The following is a 22,304-nucleotide window of genomic DNA, read 5'->3' on the forward strand; positions in this document are numbered from 1 at the left end:
ATTTCTTTTTAGTACTTTTATTTTCTGGCACAAGAAAATGTTCCAAGCTCATCTGGTACCTTCCTTGCTCCTGCCCAGGCTAGAATCAGCCCTTTCTTCAAGGAACCTGGGGTCCTTTTCATGGAATGATATCTAGAAGGCAAGATCTGGGAATTAAGGATGTGTAAATTTATCTATCTATCTCTCCATATATTTTATACTGATATTTCCCATTCCGATCCAATCTTACGCAGTTTTTGCTCACTTCTCGCATTCCACATTTGCTTCTCTCTGCTTCCCCAGTGACAACACTGGCCCCAACAATATCTATATATTTACTCATGTGCTCAATCCTACAATACACCCAAAATCATTTCAGAATTGCCACGCCTTTACCATAATAGCAAACCTGCTAAGAAGAATTCAAGATTTGTTTGCAGTTGTTTTTGCTTTAGATGGAGGGTGCTTGAAAGTTACTTAAATTAGTTTTATTTTCTCCCCTTCAGTAGGTTATCTTTATTCATCTAAAACAGAGTTGGGTTCATTTACGTGTGTATTCAGATTTTAGGAACCCCCATCTCTGTAGATTTAATTTCTTGAATATGTTGACCACTGATATGACTTGCAAAGGTATACCTGAGGAAGTGTCTCCCTGCTCCTGGCAGAGCTCTGTGCCTCCTTCTACAAGACTATCATCCAACAGCCAAGGAAACTTCATTTCCCTACCCCTCATAGGTAACCAATTTTTTTTACGTTTTGGTTTATCTTTCTTGTGTTTTTCTTTGCAAAAATTCGCAGACACATTTATTTTATTTTATTTTGCTGAGGAAGATTCGCCCTGAGCTAACATCCACTGCCAATCTTCCTCTTTTTGTGTGTAAGCCGCTGCCACAGCATGGCCACTGACAGAGGAGTGGTGTAGGTCCGCATGTGGGAACTGAACCTGGGCTGTGGAAGTAGAGCATGCCAAAATTAATGACTAGGCTACCAGGGCTGGCCCCTGTGTTTTCTTATTTTTCCTTCTTCCTTGCACAAAAGGTAGCATAGTTTATACTCTTGAACTTTGCTTTCTTCACTTAACACTATATCCTGGAAATCATTCCGTATCAAATCACAGTGACATAATTTCTAAATTGCATATGATGACACAACATTCCAGGGCCAGCCCCCATGGCCTAGTGGTTAAATTTGGCATGCTCCACTTTGGCAGCCCAGGTTTGGTTCCTGGGCATGGACCTACACCACTTGTCTATGGCCATGCTGTGGTGGCAGCTCACATGCAAAAAGAGGAATATTGGTGGTGGATGTTAGCTCAGGGCTAATCTTCCTCAAAAATAAATAAATAAATAAATAAATAAATAAATAGAATGAGACCGTAGGTGAAAAAACAGCACGTGTAAAGGAAGCGTTGAACAAGGGCAAGGGATGTTGTGGAAATAGGAGTTTAACAGGGCTAAAACTCAGAATTTGCGTGTGGGAACAGGATGTGGGGTGGGGGAGATGGAGTGCCCATAATGAGGCTGGAGAGGTGGCATGGCACCTGGTGGTGCAGGTAATGCTAAGCAAAAGCTGGACTATGTTATTTAGGCATCCAGGAGACATGGTGTTTAAAATACCGCTTGGATCCTTCACTACACAAGTATTTAACTGACTGTCTGCATTGTGCTAAGTACTGCAGAAGGAGCAGTAAGATCCCAACCCTTAGGGAGCTGACACTAGCAGGAAGACAGAATTAAGGGAGTTCTTAGAATAAAGTGGAGTACTGTGCTGGTTAAGCACGCAGGAAGGAAACCTAACACACTTGAAGCTAGGAATGAGGCAGGGGTGAAGGAATACTTCCAAAAGAGTATGGCAGACTTTTAGCCAGCTGTGTGTGTGTGTTTGGGGGAGAGGGGTAGGGAAGAATTCCAATGCTAATGGCTGGAGTCAAGAGAGATTGAGATATTGAAAGTTTCACTGGAATTAAGACTACAGACCCACCACTGCTCCACTCTATTTTCCAAGTTGCAAAGAGTAATCCTTTAAAAATGCAAATCTGATCTCTTCATTTATCTGTAAAAGGCTCCCCAATGCTTTGAGGATAATGTCCAAGTCTCTTTAAAATCTGTTCCCAGGTTACTCACCTCTCTAGTCTCTTTTTTTTAACCTCCTCTCTCTTTAAATGTATGCTCCAGCCATGCCAAAATTTTCTTAGCTTGTCACATCTTATTCTCCCTGCCTAGAAATACATCAACCCATGCTGGATTAGGTGTCACTCCTATGTGCTCTCATAGTGCCCTGTGCTTCACCTAATCGAATTTTCTGAATCTACCACTAGCTTGAACTCCGTAAGGGCAGGAAGTGGTTTAATTATAGTTGGATCCAAAGCACCTAGCCTAATGTCCTAATGCCCACCTAATTTTGAATGAATGAAGGCTGGCTTTATTGCAGAGTTGGGTGGAGGATTTTGTACTGCTAGGAGCTTTGGCCTTCAGTTATTCTGTTACTACAGTTTAAGGGTTCATCCTACGGCACGGAGAAATCATTTAGGTGTAAAACCATTTAACTTTAAAATAATTTAGGATTAGACATAGATTTATCTGAAAAGATCAGCACGCTCAAACTGATTAATCTCCATCAGTCTTTTATTTTATTCAAAGCAGATAACGTCAACAGTAGGGCCCACAGGAAACATACCACCAGGTTGGGAGGCGCGAACACTAGTCTAATCCCGGGATTTTTTTGCATTTAGACTCCGCCCACGGGCTCCCAAATGGCGGAAGAAATGCACGATACGGCCGGACATCTCACACTACTGCGGAGGTATCCCGATGCTACGCCGGCGGCGTAGGCGGGGCGACCGGTTCTTCCTTCCTCTCTGCGTCTTCGGCTCCTCCCCTAGCGCTTCACACGCTCATTGTGAGGCGACCGCGGCCGTCAGCCTCTAGAGCTATTTGAGATTTAGGGACCGTAAATTCTCGGCGCGCGTGAACGCCCGCGCTGCTCCTTCCCCACTGCAAAGACTAGGGGCGCGAGATTCACCTTTCTTTTTTTCTCCCCTCCCGCCCGGTGCTAACCGCCCCGGTGCGCGCGGACATCTCCCGCCGCCGCTCCCTCCTCCCCGCCCCTCCCCCTTCGGAGCTCCCGCCCGCGCGTTCCTCCCCCTCCCCTCTCCCCGGCGACGCGCACGCGCGCCAGGCCGGCTCGCGCCCTCTCGCTTTCCTCCGGCCCGCGAGACCCCCTCCCCTTCCGCCTCGCGGCGCTTCTTCACGCCGCGGTCTTCTCTATCCACCCCCGACACCCCGGGGCTCCCCCCGCCCGCCAACGGCGGGTCGCCGGCTTCCCAATCCCCCTCGCTTCCCGCGCTCCCCGGCGGGGGCCTAGCCCCGGCCTCCTCCCTCCCACCCTTCCCCCTAATTCCCCTTCCGGACGCTGCCATCATGTTGAAGCCTCAGCCGCCACAACAGACCTCCCAGCCCCAGCAGCCGCCCCCCACGCAACAGGCCGTGGCCCGCCGGCCTCCCGGAGGCACCAGCCCTCCCAACGGCGGCCTCCCGGGGCCCCTGGCCTCCACCTCGGCTCCCCCAGGGCCTCCCGCGGCTGCTTCCCCCTGCCTGGGGCCTGCAGCCGTTGCCGGGAGCGGGCTCCGCCGGGGAGCCGAGAGCATCTTGGCGCCGCCACCACCGCCGCCGCAGCAGCAGCATCAGGAGAGGCCAGGGGCAGCGGCCATCGGCAGCGCCAGGTGAGGAAGGATGGGTTTCCGGGCGCTGGAGCCGAGGCTGCAGGGCGGCGGCGGCGGCTCGGTTCCGGCCCGGCGGCCGGGAGCTTGGTACACTGCGCGAGGCGGGCCCCTAGCCTGGCTCCCTTTGAGGGGCGCCAAGGGGAGTGGGGGAACTTCCCGTGAAGCTGGGGGTGGGCCCCCTCAGGTCCTAACAGGTCGGAGGGACCGGGGCCCGGGGCGGCCACCCGGGCACTTAAGGGCCGTGCTCAGTTCTCAGAGCCTAGTTAGGACTCGGGCCCAGGCCTTAAGGGGAGGCGGGGCGCATCCCGTCAGCGCCCTTGGAGCGAGGAGTTGGGGGGGCAAAGAGGTGATCGGGGTCCTGGCTCCATTACCGCGAAGGGTCTCGCGGTCCCCCGCTTCAGCCAATGGGGAGTCAGCTGCTGGAAGGGGTCTCCGGCCGTAGCCAATGGAGGGGGGCGCGCGGGCCACAGTTTGGCCAATGGGGAGGGAGGGACTTGGGAGCGGGTTGCTACCTCCCCCTTCCCAGTCTGACCAGTAGGAAGGGAGCGGGCTGGGCGGGGGGACGGAAGGAGGGACAACTGGAAGGACTGCGGGTCGGTAACCTCCAGCGCGCGCGCGCTCTTCCCGTACGTGCGCGCGGATGCTCTCATGAGCTGGGCTTTCGCGAGCCCCGGGAAAATATAGAAGGGCTGGAAGTGTGCATGGAAGGGTTTGCCTAGTGGTCGCGGAGGCGTGGTGGACACCCAGCTCAGTTTCTTCTGTGTGTGGGTTAATAGAATTGAGAGCGGTGGTACACGCAGGCGCATTGGGTTCTGATCGCGGGAGGGGAGGTTTTCAAGAGGCCCGTGGGCTTTAGTGCGCAGGCGCAGATCGGGCGAGGCCTCCCGGTGGATGGCTTTTGCGGCTGCGCTGTCCCCCAGCCCAGCCAACGGCCCCCTCGTCGCCCTCCTCAACCGCCGGTTACATCAGCCAGCGAGGAGTAGGGTTACCGGGCGATCGATGACCCCTCCCAGAGTGGGTAGCAGACTGAATGAGTAAAGAAGTTGAGAGGGTGGGTTGTAGAGGGAGGACTCTCCTCCCAGGGTTTGGGGCATAGGGCTACTGAAAATGATGGTCTTTTCTCTGTGAGAGGTTTGTGTGTCTGAGCTAGGTAGTTCCGACTCTGCGCTCCCTGAGCTTTTCCACCTTTACATCTGGGCTGATTTATTGGTTACCGAATACTGTAGTATTGGTCTGTTGGAAGCATGTAGCCCTGGTCCCTTGGAGAAAGTGAGAAGATTGTGTTGAATTGGTTCTTAAAGCAATTGACAACGGTTGTTGATTGAGGTCTGTTTTACTCGGATTTGGAGGAAATGTGTTTACTAGCTTTTAATGCCTACACGTTTCTTCCTCTGTAAGGTGAGAGTTTGAAAATCTTGTTGGTTAATTGGTTTTTGGTCTAAACCAGCATCTTTACATGGTATCATATGAAAGGAATTGAACATATTTAAATTACTAGTTTCTTGTTTCTCTTATAGGGGACAAAGCACAGGAAAGGGACCCCCACAGTCACCGGTGAGTGCTTTTTTCCTCTTCTGAGGTACAGAGACCTGAAAGTGTGTATGTGGGAATATAGGACAGAGTAGGTGCAGAAATAGGCACAGGTGCTCAGAAGGGAAGGGGGCCCAGCACATCTAAGGTGGGTGTGAGTGGAGTGTGGGTATCTAGAAGGAGGTGAGATGTTGCCTGACTGTTCCTTTATTTCTCTCTCCTGTGTTACTGACAGGTGTTTGAGGGTGTCTACAACAATTCCAGAATGCTGCATTTCCTTACAGCTGTTGTGGTAAGTGGGTACCTAACCCCTAGGTTGTTTGAGGAATGTAATGCATCAGTTTGCTGAAGACGCTCTGATTTTCCCCACTCTCCCAGGGCTCCACCTGTGATGTAAAGGTGAAGAATGGTGCCACCTATGAAGGTATCTTCAAGACTTTGAGCTCAAAGGTCAGTGTATTCAAGTTAGCTTATCTTGGGAGTTGCATGGAAGGAGGAGGAGGAGAATGAAATAGGCTCATTGAAGATGTGAATTGAGTGGTGTTGGAGAACACTGTGGCTGTTACTCGTTTCTTTAGGCCTGTGCTGGAGTGGTGCTGCAAGCAGTAAAAGGCATGAAATTTGAGGGCTGGGTACTTTAAAGTTAGAATGCTTAAATTTAAAAATGTACAATTTTGAACTTGAGACTTTTGCTAAGTCCTGTGACTGATGTTGAGAAGACAGTGTACATGAGAATGTGATGTTGGGAAAAGTTTAGAAAGGGTAAGAGAAAAATAGCCTTTTTTTGCCTCCAAATTTCTTGATACTGACCCTTGGGTGTTGGGAAATGGGACTTTTATAGTTTGAACTAGCAGTAGACGCTGTGCACCGGAAAGCATCTGAGCCAGTAGGTGGCCCTCGTCGGGAAGACATTGTGGACACCATGGTGTTTAAGCCAAGTGATGTCATGCTTGTCCACTTCCGAAATGTTGACTTCAATTATGCTACTAAAGGTACTGTGCCAGGCTGTTATGTCAGACCCACTCTGAGTAGAGGGCAGAGAGCAGTTACATGAGGACTTAAGTTTTGTTTTTTGGTTTTGCCCCTTTACCGTCTTAGTTTTTCCTAAGGAAGTTGGCTGGATTTTTCTTCTTGAGAATATGTCTTGATGTCTGAGATACAGTGGGATGAATTCCAGCCTATGTTGTGGTTCTTCATATTTTTCTTGATTTGTTTTCAACAACTCCTTGCTCCTTTTGAACTCATAAGATGAAGCTTTTTATGCTGTACTCACCCACGCCACCCCCTCAACCCTGACACACATAAACTTTTCTTTGCTCCTGATCTACGTGTAGGGGGTGAGGGATGTCGGAAATAAGGCTGTGACATATCACCTGACGTGTTATCTTCAACTCTGCCCCCACAGACAAGTTCACTGATTCAGCCATTGCCATGAACTCGAAGGTGAATGGGGAGCACAAAGAGAAGGTGCTTCAGCGCTGGGAGGGGGGTGACAGCAACAGCGATGACTACGACCTCGAGTCTGACATGGTACAGTCTCCTTCCCTGAGAACCTGAGAGCTGGGCAGCTTTGCTGCTGGAGTGTGGGTTGTTCTCATTCTTAGAACCAAGAGTTCTAAGGGGGCGGTGGTGGGTGAGTGTTGGATCTTGTACTGTTACCTATTGGTGGTAGTCAGATTCCAGATGGAAAGGTACAGAAAATAACAAAACAAAAATATATATTCTCTGCACACCATCTGTGATTGACAGCTATTAACATTTGCTTCAAATTGATTTTTGTTTGTTTGTTTTTTCAATTTAACAAAATTAGAGACTAGTTTGAGTACCATGTAGGCCCATTTCCTGTCCCCAAAACAGCTACTTTGAATCACTTAAAATTTCTTCATGAGTGAATGCATTATTATTTTGGTATGTTTGATTTGCCTAAGAATTTACTTTTCTGAGTTTTTGTTTGTGAATTTTTGCATTTTCATACATAGATCTAGTTTTTACTCCTTTTAAGTATTGTGTACTGTTCTATTTATATACATACACGTGTATACACATCAGGTTGTATTTATCCCTTTACTAGTTGGTGTTTTGTTGCTATTGTTTAGCTATTAAAAATAGTGCCTTATTGAATTTTTAGAAAGCATATCCCCAGGCACATACGCCAGAATTTCTCTGGGATGCAAATCTGGAAATGAACTTGTTTGGTCTTAAGACTTTGGTTTTAGTAGTTATTGCCAATTTGTGCTGCAGTCAGTAGTATTATTTGATATTCCTACCAGGCATGTTCTATTTTTCCACTCTTGGTTTGGTCAGATTTTTAAGTGTTTCAACTTGATGGAGGAGAATGATAATTGGTCATCGTTTTCCTTGCTGGGTTTTCTTTCTTTCTTTTTTTTCAAAGATGGGCCCAGAGTTAACATTCGTTGCCAGTCTTTTTTCTTTTTCTCCTCCCCAAAACCTGCCAGTACGTAGTTGTGTACTCTGGTTGTAAAGATCCTTCTAGTTCTGTTGTGTGGGATGCCAGCTCAGCGTGGCTTGATAAGCAGTGCCATGTCTGTGCCCAGGATCCGAGCTGGTGAAACCCTGGGCCACCGAAGCAGAGTGCACAAACTCAACCACTTGGCCATGGGGCCAGCCCCTCCTTGCTGGGTTTTAAAATAGTCTCCCTCTTCTGTTCCTAGTCCAATGGATGGGATCCCAATGAAATGTTCAAGTTCAATGAGGAAAACTATGGTGTAAAGACTACCTATGACAGCAGTCTCTCTTCTTATACGTGAGTGTCTTGGTACTTCTCAGTTGGTACAGTTTGGGGCATGGGGTCACCAAAAGAAGGCAGATGTCTAGGTGGAACATAGCGTTTGTTCATGCTTTTCTGGGGATACAGCTTGCCCTCTGCTTACTCCTGACTGCCTTGTGAACTGTTCTCTCAAAGGTTTTCTCTTAATCTTGATTCCAGGCCATCTCGGGTAGAATTAGCTGCTTTCTTGTCATTCTGTCCATAGTTTTTCTCTAGAACTTAAAACATACTTACATACGTGTCCAAGTGTTCTCATATTCAGAGATGTTTTTCTGCTCTGCCTGGGATTCAGTGGATGCCCATTAAATATATGCTGAGTTGTTGAAGGGGTTAAAAACTCGCATGCCTGCGCTGGTGATAGAACTGATAGAAATATTTTTCCTTTTTCCCCCTTGGACTGGGATGGTGGTGGTCCTCTCAGGGTGCCCTTAGAGAAGGACAACTCAGAAGAGTTTCGTCAGCGGGAGCTACGAGCGGCCCAGTTGGCTCGAGAGATTGAATCGAGCCCTCAGTACCGCCTGCGGATTGCCATGGAGAACGATGATGGGCGCACTGAAGAGGAGAAGCACAGTGCGGTCCAGCGGCAGGGTTCAGGACGAGAGAGCCCCAGCTTGGCATCTAGGTAATTGCTGGGAGCAGCCTCTGTCTGATTGGGGCTCACCCTGTGGGCCTGGAATTCAGCCAAGAGCTTTGTACGCTCTTGTTTAAGCCTCACAGCCATGTAAGATGTAGATTAAAACATACTTAGTCCCAGTTTTTAGGTTTAGAAGATTAAAGGCCAGAGCAGGTAACTAATTTACCTGAGGTAACAAGGGTAAAGCTTAGGGATTTAGAAGAAAAATTTTCAGAGTTTTGATATCTTTATTATTTTTTCCTCTGCATATGCATCCATATATATATATATATATATATATATATAGCTTATTTTTCCCTTTATGAAAATGAAATCAAACTGTACGTGATGATCTGTATCTTGTAAAAGCTGCACCTTGAATTACAATGTGATACGACCCTTCTCAGAGGTCAGGAGTGGTAGAATTGTGAAGCATCAGCTAGGCATGGTGTGTGTGTTGGGACGGGAAGTGGACTTTGGAAGGAAGGGTGTCATCTTGCCAAAATGTGTGGGTTTTGTGGCTTCTTAACCTTATTTGACCCCTCTCCCCCTAGGGAGGGAAAGTATATCCCTCTACCCCAGAGAGTTCGGGAAGGTCCCCGGGGAGGCGTTCGATGCAGTAGTTCCCGGGGCGGCCGACCTGGCCTTAGCTCTTTGCCGCCTCGTGGCCCTCACCATCTTGACAATAGCAGCCCTGGCCCAGGTTCTGAGACACGTGGTATCAATGGAGGTGAGTGAGTTATGAAACAGACTTGAGAGGGTGGGAAAGGGGACGGTAAGGAGAAGAGAAGGATAATTGAAAGGGTTTAGGTGGGTTGGAAGAATTATGCATTGGTGATAATGTAATAGCAGGTACTCTGCCTTTTTTCCTCTATCTTTAAAAAAAAATAGGCCCTTCCCGCATGTCCCCTAAGGCACAGCGGCCTCTGAGAGGTGCCAAGACTCTGTCTTCACCCAGCAGTAGGCCTTCTGCAGAAGCTTCTGTTCCATCTCCTCCTGCAGGTAAAATTTCAGCAGTGTTATATGAAGAAATGGATATAAATGTGTAGAGGGATGTAAATATGTCAGTTGTTGGAATGCTGCAGTGGGAGAGGGTTTCAAGATATGAAAGATGTTTTGGGGGGTTTGGATTTATGCTTTTGAGAAAAGAATGTTTCATGTTCTTTCATGCAGAAATCCCAACGTCGTAATCCATGGATTGTGTCTGACTGGCAGGTGTCTTTAAATTAATTGCCAACATTTTAAAACAGGAGATATCCTAGAAAATTACCAGTTTATTTTGAAATACAGAAAGTTCTGCCAACACTGAACATGTCTTGCTGCATAGCTCTAGTTGGCTGGAAGTGAATTGTGACTGCCCCTTTAAGCATTCCAGTCTTTCATGGTGCCCATGAGGCCATTTTACCTGCTTAGGTTACTTGCCTTGCCCTTTTAGGCACTTAGGTTTGTGACTGTGTGTGTAAAGAAGTAGATAAATTTTCTTGGTGTTTCTAGTAAGTTGCGTATGCCCTTTGCTTATTGACCAGCAGTAATCATTGTACAGCTCTCTCTCTTTTTCCAGTGAGCCGAATGTACCCACCACGCTCTCCCAAGTCGGCTGCCCCTGCCCCAATCTCAGCTTCCTGTCCTGAGCCTCCCATTGGCTCAGCAGTACCAACTTCTTCAGCTTCCATCCCTGTGACATCATCAGTTGATCCTGGAGTAGGCTCCATTTCCCCCGCTTCTCCAAAGATCTCACTGGCCCCCACAGATGGTAAGAGCCAGATGGTTGAGGGCTGTGGACAATGCGAAGTGTAGTTCTGGACAGAGGGACCTGTAGGTGTCTCTCTCTTCTTGTTCAGTAAAAGAACTTCCAACCAAGGAACCTGGGAGAACTCTGGAGTCCCAGGAGCTGTCCCGGATAGCTGGGAAAGGTGAGGATTGTTTTTTCCTGGTGAGGTCTGATGCCTCTTTGATTAGGAGAGCATTTCAGTAGGAAAGTTGTTGAAATGTACAAATAGACAATATGTATCAGCTCTTTGATCCTAATTTTTCTTAGAGGATTCCCAAGAGTTTGTCTTTTTTCCTTGGTTTCTTTGTCCTTTGGGCTACTGGCACTCTGTAGCTACCTTCAAGAAAAGAAATGTGTGTTTTCTTCTTTTTTCACTGTTTCTCATAGTCCCTGGCCTTCAGAGTGAACAGAAACGCTTTCAACTGGAGGAACTGAGAAAGTTTGGGGCCCAGTTTAAGGTGAGAGAAGTGTGGGAACGAGCTAGGATAAAGTGGGATGTTGGGGGCCTTATAGGAGAGGCACAGGACTAGGGGGGATAGAAGAGATAAGAGCAAGCAAGGATGAAAGCAGCAGGGCCCAGGGTCTGGACTGGACAATACCGTGTGTGTGCTTCTCTCTTTCCAGCTTCAGCCTAGTAGCTCCCCTGAGACCAGCCTGGATCCTTTTCCTCCCCGGATCTTAAAGGAGGAGGCCAAAGGGAAGGAGAAGGAGGTTGACGGTCTACTGAATTCAGAGCCCATAGGGTCCCCAGTCTCCAAGACAGAGTCTGCATTGGATAAAGAGGACAAAGCACCCCTGCCGCCAGCAGGAGGCACTGAGGGGGCAGAGCAGCCCCCGCCGCCTTGCCCAAGCCAAACTGGCAGCCCCCCAGTGGGCCTCATCAAGGGAGATGACAAGGATGAGGGCCCTGTTGCTGAGTGAGTGAGGTGGGGAGCTGGGTTTGGTGTCAGGGGAGATAAGGGGCAAGCCATGAAGATTTATTTATTTTTCTCTCTTAGACAAGTCAAGAAGTCAACCTTGAACCCCAATGCCAAGGAGTTCAATCCCACAAAGCCTCTGCTGTCTGTGGTGAGATGGGATGGGAGAATGTGGACTTTGGTTTCCTTGAGGGAGACTTGGGAGCGGGTTAATAGAGCACAGGACGGGGGAGCGTCTAACTGTCAGGCAGTGAGAGGAGACACTGTGTAAGTGTGTAGGGATAGCAGCAGCTGGACTGGTTTGGGGAAAAGAGACAAGTCTCAGGCTTGGGTGGCAAGGGATCCTGATGTGTCTGACAAGCAGTTATGAGTTCCTTCCTGGGACTTAGTATTTGGCTCAGAGAGTATGTGAGTGGGGTAGTTATGAGCATAGGTTTCATTTCACTGACTTGGCTTGAACCCCTGTACTTATAAGCTTGGTGATTTTGGATAAGCCATTTAAGCTCTCTGCCTCAGTTTCCTCACCTGTAATGTGAGAATGCCCATCTCAGAGGGTTTAATGTGAGGCTTAACCAAGATAAAGCATAGAATGTTTCATTTCACATGCATTTCATGAATGCTGTTGCTGTTTAGTAGGTGTGGGAGCGGGGATACAAAAATCATAAAATATTTTATACCTGTCCTCCTTTGTCTCTTACAGAATAAATCCACCAGTACCCCAACTTCTCCAGGGCCCCGGACTCATTCAACTCCCTCCATCCCGGTGCTGACAGCAGGCCAGAGTGGGCTCTATAGCCCCCAGTACATTTCCTACATACCTCCAATCCACATGGGACCAGCTGTTCAGGTAAGAGAGGAGACTGAATGGGCCCAGGGTAAGAGGTTTGGTTGGGCTCGCCAAGGGGCCAAGTCAGGCCTGTTCTAGGCATTTATAAACAGGTCATTCAGCGTCAACCGTGTTCTTGTCCTTAGGCACCTCAGATGTATCCATATCCTGTATCCAACTCAGTGCCTGGACAGCAGGGCAAGTACCGGGGAGCAAAAGGTGAGCAGGGTTGGGAGGCTCAGTCACTAGGGCTGCCCAGCTACTTCTGGCAGATGGAGCTTGAGCTCGGTGCTATTTTTCCCCACCCCCAGGCTCCCTGCCCCCACAGCGCTCGGACCAACACCAGCCAGCTTCAGCCCCTCCGATGATGCAGGCCGCTGCCGCTGCTGGCCCACCTCTGGTGGCTGCCACACCTTACTCTTCCTACATCCCATACAACCCACAGCAGTTCCCAGGCCAGCCCGCCATGATGCAGCCCATGGCCCACTATCCTTCACAGGTGACTGAGGCACAGGAGGGAAGTCGGGGTACTGAGCCCCTGCTAGGGACCCCATCTTTTCCACCTCCTAGACTCGAGCTGGGTGAGAGGCAGGCAGTGTCCTGGGCTGGTTGTGTCAGTCCTGGCTCTGCTAGGGCTGTAGCAAGGTACTGAACACCTGAGCCTTAGTGGTTTTTTTTCTCTTTCTGTGAAGTGTAGATTGTTTAAAACAGCATGTACTTGGTAGGATTATTGTGAATGTTAAACAAGGTAAGTATGACAAGGCCAGAGTAGTGCTGTGCAAAGGTTATTGGGCAGCAGGGAATGCCTCTCAAGTCCTCTGCTACGTCAACTGCTCCTCTCCTTGCTCCTCCAGCCGGTGTTTGCCCCCATGCTTCAAGGCAGCCCACGCATGCTGACGTCAGGGAGTCATCCCCAGGCCATTGTGTCGTCCTCCACCCCTCAGTACCCTTCTGCAGAGCAGCCCACTCCCCAAGCCCTTTATGGTGAGTTCTCTTCAGGCCTCCCCTTCAGGCTGTGCTCCTCAGCCCCCTTTGGTGTGCTCAGCGTTGATTCTCCCTCTTTCCTGCTGTAGCCACTGTTCACCAGTCCTATCCACACCATGCCACGCAGCTCCATGCCCACCAGCCGCAGCCGGCCACCACACCTACTGGGAGCCAGCCGCAGTCCCAGCATGCGGCCCCCAGTCCCGTCCAGGTGCCTGCTATGTGGGATCCGAGTGGTTGGGGCAGGAACGGGTTGCTGGAAGAGAGGGATAGAGCTCGGGGTCATTTCCTAGTGGGGAGGATCAGGGGTCAATCAGCAGGCGGTAGGCCTGGGTACTGGAGAAGTGGGTGGTACTCACCCTTCCCCTCCCCCTAACAGCACCAGGCGGGGCAGGCCCCACACCTGGGCAGTGGACAGCCACAGCAGAATCTGTACCACCCAGGGGCCCTGACAGGCACACCGCCTTCTCTGCCACCGGGGCCTTCTGCCCAGTCCCCTCAGAGCAGCTTCCCCCAACCAGCCGCTGTGTATGCCATCCATCCCCACCAGCAGCTGCCCCACGGCTTCACCAACATGGCCCACGTTACCCAGGTAAGAACCCAAGGGACCTACTTCCTCTTTCCTGAATTCCTGGTGCCACCCTTACTTAGTGCTCCTGATGTTAGGATACTCAGAGCCCTTGTGAGGCTTCTGTGATGCTCCCAGCTGCTTTCTGTTCTCTGCAGGCCCATGTCCAAACTGGAATCACAGCAGCCCCGCCCCCTCACCCTGGGGCTCCCCACCCGCCCCAGGTGATGCTGCTGCACCCACCCCAGAGCCATGGGGGCCCCCCCCAAGGCGCGGTGCCCCAGAGTGGGGTGCCTGCACTCTCAGCTTCCACACCCTCACCCTACCCCTACATCGGACACCCCCAAGGTGAGCAGCCTGGCCAGGCGCCTGGATTTCCAGGAGGAGCCGATGACAGGATTCGTGAGTTCTCGTTAGCTGGGGGAATTTGGCATGGAAGAGCTGATGGGCTGCAGGTGGGGCAGGATGCACGGGTTCTGGGTGGGGAGTGAGGGGTCTTGGAGGCAGGGCTGTCCCACAGGGCGCCCGCCGACCTGCACCTGTCTGTGAAGTATGTAGGGTGGGCAGAAGCCACAGTCGCCGCCGCCAGGGGCTTGCTCCTGGCTCTGTCCTTTGCTTCCCTCCGTCCTCGCTCAGTTGTGATCCAGCAGCCCCCCTCCCCACTGCCTCCCCAGCTCTCAGTGACCCCGACTGTCTCCTGACTTAGCCGAGGTAAGGTCAGCGCAGCAGACAGGGCCAGGCTGGGGTGTGGGGGGCTGAGCTGGGCACACGAGTAAGGGCTCTGGCTCACTGGGAAACAGCGATTGATCTGTGCTCTGACAGCCCCATGAGACACCTTGAGGAAGCCGCTCCACCCAGACACTCCCCCACACCCCACGCTGGATGGCATTGGAGGAAGGGACAGCTGCTTGGGTTCTAATGCTCCTGCTCTCTTCTCTTTCCCCTCCAACCAGTTCAATCTCATCCCTCCCAGCAGCTCCCCTTCCACCCCCCGGGGAACTGAAGATTGTCCTGGCCGCGACCTGAGACCTCCATGAGTGGAGGGAAGAGTGATCTATGTCTCTTCCCCCAGCAGCTCGGACCAGTCCCAGCCCCCCACCGCCCCTTTTCCCCAGGGGAGCTGGGGAATTCCTGCCAAGCACCTTGAATGGGAGGGGCCTCAAAGTGGGCAGGGCCAGGGTCCAGTGGGGGTGGGGGGATTCCTGCTCTGGCCCTGCCCATCCACACCCTATCTTGCCCTCCCATCCTCATCTATTCCCCACTGGAGACAGAAGATCTTTTATTTTCTATTATTTATAACCTCAGACTTGGGCCCCCTGTTCTTTCTTCCCCATTAACTTGAGTGACCTGCCTGAGAGACAGACAGATGCCCCACAAGGATGGTTGGACAAGGACTTTTACTTTTTATTACATAAAAATATTTAAAAAAAAAATTAAAAAAATAAAATTTTAAACTAACTTAACCTGCCTGTAATTTCTTCTTTGGAGAATAGAGTAAGATCTTAGCTGGCAGTCTTGTGTGGTTCCCAAGATGGGGCAGGGTGGCAGCACGGTCCACAGGTGCTGCCCTTCTGGCTCTGACTGCTGCACAAGTCACCCAACCTCCCAGGCACTGTTTTCTCACCTCAAAATTGGCCTCATCTTGAGGTGTGATATTAAGTGTTTTTTCCCCCCTGCTTTTTCTCCCCAAATCTCCCCCGTACATAGTTGTATATATATTTTTTCAGTTGTGCCTCCTAGTTGTGGCATGTGGGACGCTGCCTCAGCACGGCTTGATGAGTGGTGCCATGTCCACGTCAAGGATCTGAACCAGTGAAACCCTGGGCCGCCGAAGTGGAGCACGAGAACTTAACCACTGGGCCATGGGGCTGGCCCCTAAGTTTTCATTTCTAATATAAGCGCTTCATGAATGATCTCTACCTCTATACTGAAAATTGCTTTAGTGTTCTTGGCTACTGAAGGTAAAGGCCTGAATGGTGCACAGCTGAAACGTGTTGGGTGAGAGCTATGAAGAGGAAGCTACTAGTGGGAGAAGACGGGAGAGGGCTGGGTTGAGGAGCCAGGTTAAGGGAGCAGGAATTAAACGGGATTATGGACAGGACAAAAGAGCCAAGCATGGGATGCAGAAATAACAGACTTCAGAGGAGGGTTCCCCCCCACCACCATGGCAGCAGTTTGGAATTCTTATTCTGTGACCTGGCCTTGGTTTCCTTACCTATAAAATGGAGATAATTTCACCCTTAGAGGACTGTGAGGATGCGACTGGTGTTCCATGGTAGGCACAGGTTTTTCAGATCAAAGCCACAGAAAATTGGCTGAGACCAGGGCAGGAACCGTGAAGGTTAGATGTTGGGGAAGAATTCCTAGGCTGTGAATCTGAGACCTGGTAATTGGTAGGCCTGGGCTAGGGGAAGAAGGGGAGAAGTACATAAAGAGGTGAGAAAAGGGATTATCTACAGCAGCCAATTGACAGCTAAAAAGGGGTGAGTTTGGGATTCCAAGTGGAAGAGCTCTCTTCGGGGACGTCAATTGGGGTTGGGGGGCAGTGATGGAAGAGGCAGGTGCAGGGAACCTTTCAACTAGGCTCAGGATGTTTCAAGTGGAAATGGAGAGACAGGTCCTTAATACGGTGAGAGAGATAATTGCAGGTGTTACTTTTGATGCTTTCTGGAAGGACTGCAGAAATCTCAAAGTTGGAAGGGAGTTTAGCCTTCATGCAGTCAGGCATCTCCCCGTGAAACCTTTCAGCCTCACCTTGGACACTGGAGGGTAAAACAAATCTGTTGTTGGACGACACTTTTCCGTGAAGTTCTTCCTTACGTCCTTCCCTCGAGCCTACTGTTTGCCTCTGCTCTGCAGTCACAGGTCAGATTCTGAATTTCTCAAAACAGCTCTCAGGTTGGGCTCAAGAGCATCCTGTCTCTGGGCTGCTTGTCAGTGGGTTGTCTGTCCTGAGTATACTCCTCTGTCAGGATCCAAGAGTGAAAGCAGTGTCCATTAATCCTTGCCAAACATTACCTTTTTTGTTTGGGGTCAGCATCCTGGCCAGTCATTTCAAGTCTTTAAAAATCTACTCAGCATTTCACTCCCTGCATATTTAAAAGACAGCCCTTTTCTTAATTTTAAATCCCAGTAAATGCTGAAAATGAGACCTTCAGTCTGTAACTTCTCACTCCTGTATTTGGAATTGGTGACACAGTGGTGATTACCCATTAAGCACACAGATTATCTATTTATTAAGTACTTCTTATGTGCTAGTTCAGAAGAAAGATACAGTCCACATTATCAGCTTAAACAAGGGTACGTAGACATTAACAGCCTAGTAAGAGAGAGGAAATGAGGTGGGTTTGGCATCTGAGCTGAGCCCATGCTGACTCCAAGTGATAACCAAATCCTTTCCCACTAATGCCCAGTAGGATGTCCAGCAATATCCTACTGTAGCATTTTGCTAGGCAATTATACAAAGCTCACTAAACTGGCTTTCTTCTTTGGCTTCTCTGCCTTTCTCAAGTGTCACAGCAGTGCTGACAGCTTTATGAAGACAGGAGCTTTTCCAGCCTATAAGACAGAGATGAACTCTCAGGATATCTCACAAGCTCTTCTGTCCTGGGCTTCAGCTCCACTTTTTATACTCCTCAGTCCTCTCCACCTTACACAAAGGACACCAGACACACCCACTAGTTTACTATTCACGGAACAGTTTATTGACCTACCTCACCTGGCAGGCCATGTGGCCCCTTCTGACCAGGGAAAGTGTCAGTCTAGCTGCACTATGCTGGGTTGCAGCCTGTGCCCTGGGAAGGGGGGGCACCAGAAGGAGAGAACACTGACCAGTGCAGCCCTGAACACAAGAGAGCCTGAGCAGAGGTCCAGACTCAACTCCACTTGATGTTCTTGTCCTCCTCAGTCATGGTTGGCGTGTCAGTGACAAGACCGGTGCCGATGGTCCGGTTGCCATCTCGCAGGGTGAAACGCTGGCCTTTTTCTAAGATCATTGGCTGCCGCAAGATTAGGCTGAGCTTTAGATCCTCCCCAGGCATGGCAAGCTCCTGGAGGGAGCAGAGACAGGGAACACACATGGCCTTCAGGGTGCCTTCACTCCAACAGTTTGCTGACTATCAAGGAGGTTAAAACTTAGGGGAAAATGCAACAGGGCGATTCTTTCTGGGGATAGCCTCATCCCAGCTGTGAGGCAGACGCAAACGGCATATGCAAAGGCGGAAAAGGACCGGTGATCAGTGATAAGGTACATTCTTGAGAAAAAATATTGAGGAAATAGAGAGTTATGCAGGTTTCTTAGTCACAGGACTTCTCTGAGCCCTTGTATAGAGTCAAACTGCCAACAGGAACCACCTTCATTTTCTGGGAAATCTTTCTGTGGGTAAATGCTAGTATAGCTAAGTCTTTAACCTGCTTCAGCCCAAGGGATACTGGAAGACTCACCCCCTAAATCCACTGGTCCACACCCTTCCATCACTAGCTTCATCTACATCATTAGCCAGCCTCTCTCCAGCCTGACCAAGGGAAAGCCACCCACACTGTCACATCTGGGGAACCGTAAGTGAGGCAGAGCTAAAATCATAAGTGCCCCTTCTACTCTGTCACCTTTCCTGTACCCACCGTACCTTCCCTGGAGGCAAAATGACACGACAGGCCATGTCCCAAGTCAGGGAGAACATGACGGGCATGAAGTGGGATACAAAGGGCTTGTGACGGCCACCTTCCTCCTTGCTGAGGATGTAAACCTGAAAAAGAGCGTAGAGCTGGGCTTGGCTGGAAGCACTGCCTCTCTGCAGGGGACAGTTTGCCTCAGCCCTGCCCACCATCACCTGGAGCCCTCACCTGTGCCTCCACTTTCTGGTGAGGTTGGATGGTACCTGGCTTGGCCATGACCAGGCCTCGCCTCAAGTCCTCCCGCTTCAAGCCTCGGACCAGGGCCCCAAGGTTGTCACCTGCCTCTGCCCTCTCTAGGCTCTTGTGGAACATCTCAATGCCTAGGAGGAAGAGACAAGAGAGGAAGATCTGGGGGAGCAAGAAGACCCGAGGGATCTGCAAGGGGAGAGGTGACCCTGGAGCCAGCCCCTGGGTGCCAAGGCTTCTTTCCTATACCTGTCACCACCGTGCGAATGTTCTTGCTGTGTCCCAGGAACTCACACTCGTCTCCCTTTTTCAAAATGCCACGCTCTAGTGTACCTGTCACCACGGTGCCCCGGCCTGGGAGAAAACAGGACAGGACATCAGGGACCCTGGCTAAGGCTATTGCTAGGGGGAGAGAATGCCAATGAGCACGGTCCTCACCAGGGATAGAGTAAACTGACTCTACAGGCAGCAAGAAAGGCTTCTCCAGGTCCCTGGTAGGCACTGGGATGTAGGTGTCCACAGCGTCCAGCAGCTTCTGCACAGACTTCACGCCTAGCTCAGGGTCACGTTGCTATGGGTGGAGATGACAGGACTCTGAAATTTCCATTCTGCTCCACTTACTTACCAAGAGCCACTCCCCAGACTCAGAGCTGAGCTCTGGATGCCCATCCAACCCCATCCTCTGCCAGCAGCAGCCCTCGCCTGACCCCATCTTCACCTCGAGGGCACAGAGGGCAGAGCCTACGATGACAGGGGTCTCCTCCCCTTTGTAGCCAAACTCAGTGAGTAGTTCCCGGATCTCCAGCTCAACTAGCTCCACCATCTCAGAGTCCTGGACAGCATCTGCCTTATTCACATACACCACAACATGTTCTACTCCAATCTATAGATGGGAAAGAGACAGAGATGCTGCCTTGAGCGGCCCAACTCCCCACTCTTCTTCTCTCCATCCCGACCCAGGCTCTGAATACCTGCTTGGCCAGCAGTAAGTGCTCTCGGGTCTGGGGCATGGGGCCATCATTGGCTGCCACCACCAGGATGCAGCCGTCGAGGGGAGCGGTGCCTGTGATCATATTCTGGTAGAGGGAGCAGAAGAAAAGCCTAGTTCAACAACCACCTCAGCTCCACATCCATCTAGCCAAGCACAACAGTTAGGAACCACTTTTCTCAGCTACCATGTTACCATTCACTATGACCGGCAATGCCCACAAATCCATGACCCCAAACTCATACATCTTTAATTGATTATCTTAATCTCCTCCCCACAAGTCTAACATTTTTCCTGACAGAAGGCAGCTCCTGGCCATGTCCCCAGCAACTCTCTCACCTTAACGTAATCTGCGTGACCCGGACAGTCTGTGTGGGCATAGTGGCGGGCAGCAGTGCTGTACTCCACATGTGCCGCATTGATTGTGATACCACGGGCTCGCTCCTCCGGGGCATTGTCAATCTCCTCATATTTCTTAAACTTGGCTCCACCTCCCTCAGCTAAAACTAACGGAGGGAAGAGAAAACACACCTTTCAGCTAAAGTTCCAGAGATAGAGGCAGGGCTCGAGCTACACCCCTGGGCCCTTCTCACCTAAACAAAGGACAATTGGGAGAATAAAGCTCCCTCAACTCCTCCAGCAGAGGTAACTTCGGGTCGGAAAGAAACGTTAAAGGGCCTCAAGGTCAAGCCGTGCGACTTCCCTAGGGTAAAGCCTCTGCACAGTGCACAAGGCACTGGCGAGGGCTAGGAGGAGGCTATTCCGGGTCCCCAATTTATGCATTACAAAGTTCTTCAAGTTTAGTGGAAATCTGTCTCCCGCATCTTCCAACCCACCGCCCGCCCGAGTTCTGGCTCCTGTGGCCACACGAAGCACCTCCAGCAGCCACTCTGCTGGCCCCATCTCCCTGGCTCCAGACCCCGCCAGCAAAGCAGATGCTGCTGGACGCCCCAACCCCAACCCCGCTTACTTTTAGTGATGGCAGCGGTCAGTGTGGTCTTGCCGTGGTCCACATGGCCGATGGTACCCACGTTCACATGGGGCTTGTCGCGCACATAGGTCTTCTTGGCCTCCACGGCCAGGCCGCGACACAAGTGGGACAGTGCTGGGACCTTCAGCGGCCGCAATAGACCCTGCAGTAGCGGGGTTGGGCCGGCGCCGAGACCTGCCGGGGCAGAGGCTTGGAGTCAGGACGCGGGTCCAAGCCCGGCCACTCTCGCAGACACCCACGTGACCCCAGGCTGCTATCGCCCTCCTCGCCCCCTCACCGCTGAAGAGAGGCGCGCGCAGCAGGGTGGCGGCCGCCATGGTGGTTGTACTCGCACCCCAAGCAGCCGGGGCCAGCGCGTGCAACAAGGAAAGGGCACTTGAGACCGGAGGCCACTTCCGGCGGAAGTGAGGGCTGGGAGGGAAAGTGTGGGCCCCTCTAGCCACCAGTTTTCATGGTCATCTCCGCCGACTTCCGGGCACAGGACAGAGACGTCATGGAAGGTGCTGGTATCTCGCGGGCGGGGAAGGATGGACAAGCTGTCTATAACGCACTTGGACCTGGCGGGCCGAGGCAGGCGACGCAGTTCTCTCTGGCGGCGCTGGAGAACGACGTGGGGCGTCCCATAATGCACCACGCCCCGAAGGCTCATGGGCGTTGTAGTTCCCAGGGCGGCAGGCTAGGTTTGCACTTAGCGTGGGAGGTAGGTGCGCTTTGCCGAGTCCGGAGGGAGGGTACCGGCCTCAGGGAGGCAGAGACGGCGGCCCTGGCTCGGACAGCTCAGGAACGTCCTGGTCCCGAATTCCCTAGAGTCCACCCCACTGCGCAGGTTTGGCGAGAGATCTGGAGGCTTTTGTGCCGCCGCTGGAGGTTGGACCAGGCACTGTGGCCAGGCGGAGGAAGACGATCTTAGGCGCGCTTCGAGAGTGGGGCTCACCTGTGACACATCTCTTACCTGAGTGTTTGTTTTCTTATCTGTAAGATGAAAATAGTATCTACTTCATAGGGAGATCTCGATGCCTGGCTCTGAGAGGAAATAGGCTGGACAGGAGGTAGGAATGGTGTCCTGAGACCCACAGTCCTTGACCCTCAAATACCCGCCCTCTTGGCTCACAGCCTGCGGGGACAGACAAACCTTTGCCATCCACCCCTGTAGCCCCTCAGCAGCTCAGGAAGTAATTCCCTTGATCATCGACCCACCTACCCACCAGATTTACAGATGACACTGAGGGCGAGGGACCAGCCTCGAATGCCTGTAAGGGCAGCCTGAGTTTTTCTTGTGCCTTCTGTGTCCCTAGCACCGAACACAGGGCGGGGCACGCGGTTAGTGCTCTGTAAATGTCTAACTGAATGAATGAGTGCAAGCAAAATGAATGACCTTTAACTTTAACATCCATCATCTCATCTCCCTGGGATGATGGTAGCAGCTGCTTGACTCTGATTAGTGTTTCCGAAACTCATCAGATCCTAATACTCAAATTGGTGTTTGTTTCAAATAGATTTCCTAATTCCTCCCTTGGAGATTATGATTCAGTAGGGTCTGGGCAGAGACAGGAAAACTATATTTATTTATAACACACACACACCTTTTTTAAGCTCAGAGGAGTTTGAGAAATTCAGAACTAGAGCTTTTTATGGATCAGGCATTGTGCAAATGCTTCATGTTCATTCGCATTCAATGCTCCCAATGTGATTCTGTGTGGTAGAAGCCATTATTTCCCCCATTGTACAGGCGAGAAAAGTGAGCATCAAGGTGATTAAGGAACCCAAC

At 51.0% G+C, this 22,304-nt stretch overlaps 2 protein-coding genes and 1 long non-coding RNA gene across 35 annotated transcripts; 1 reads left to right on the forward strand and 2 right to left on the reverse strand.

The window, feature by feature from the left end:
• The first annotated feature begins 2,838 nt into the window (after positions 1-2,838).
• On the forward strand, positions 2,839-15,160 carry ATXN2L (ataxin 2 like). 33 transcript variants are annotated; one of them, XM_070232004.1, is made up of 24 exons: positions 2,839-3,700; positions 5,218-5,254; positions 5,466-5,522; positions 5,609-5,680; positions 6,072-6,222; positions 6,636-6,760; positions 7,903-7,994; positions 8,440-8,640; positions 9,186-9,361; positions 9,523-9,633; positions 10,193-10,384; positions 10,473-10,544; positions 10,790-10,860; positions 11,027-11,319; positions 11,401-11,470; positions 12,020-12,166; positions 12,292-12,364; positions 12,457-12,644; positions 13,000-13,129; positions 13,219-13,340; positions 13,509-13,721; positions 13,856-14,045; positions 14,372-14,408; positions 14,651-15,160. In XM_070232004.1, the coding sequence occupies exons 1-23, from the start codon at positions 3,399-3,401 to the stop codon at positions 14,401-14,403; spliced, it is 3,117 nt and encodes a 1,038-aa protein (XP_070088105.1). In that variant the 5' UTR covers positions 2,839-3,398; the 3' UTR covers positions 14,404-14,408; positions 14,651-15,160. The 33 variants fall into 33 exon arrangements, 32 of the variants coding, with proteins under 32 accessions (XP_070088105.1, XP_070088106.1, XP_023471825.1 ...); XM_070232005.1 differs by having other exon boundaries at positions 14,674-15,160; XM_070232003.1 differs by having other exon boundaries at positions 2,991-3,700; positions 10,175-10,384.
• Positions 13,218-16,662, reverse strand: LOC138917142 (uncharacterized). The gene is made up of 3 exons (XR_011424689.1): positions 16,452-16,662; positions 15,913-16,101; positions 13,218-13,385 (listed from the first exon to the last, which is right to left on the reverse strand). It is a non-coding gene; the product is annotated as an uncharacterized lncRNA (long non-coding RNA).
• Positions 16,663-17,375: 713 nt separating this feature from the next.
• On the reverse strand, positions 17,376-21,823 carry TUFM (Tu translation elongation factor, mitochondrial). Its single transcript, XM_001502226.5, has 10 exons — positions 20,814-21,823; positions 20,516-20,710; positions 19,885-20,051; positions 19,529-19,633; positions 19,276-19,440; positions 18,996-19,128; positions 18,807-18,911; positions 18,540-18,691; positions 18,323-18,442; positions 17,376-17,746 (listed from the first exon to the last, which is right to left on the reverse strand). Exons 1-10 carry the CDS (start codon positions 20,851-20,853, stop codon positions 17,573-17,575), a joined length of 1,356 nt encoding a protein of 451 aa, XP_001502276.1. The 5' UTR covers positions 20,854-21,823; the 3' UTR covers positions 17,376-17,572.
• Positions 21,824-22,304: the final 481 nt, after the last annotated feature.

Source organism: Equus caballus, chromosome 13 (genome assembly GCF_041296265.1).
Source record: "Equus caballus isolate H_3958 breed thoroughbred chromosome 13, TB-T2T, whole genome shotgun sequence".
Lineage (NCBI taxonomy): Eukaryota > Metazoa > Chordata > Mammalia > Perissodactyla > Equidae > Equus > Equus caballus.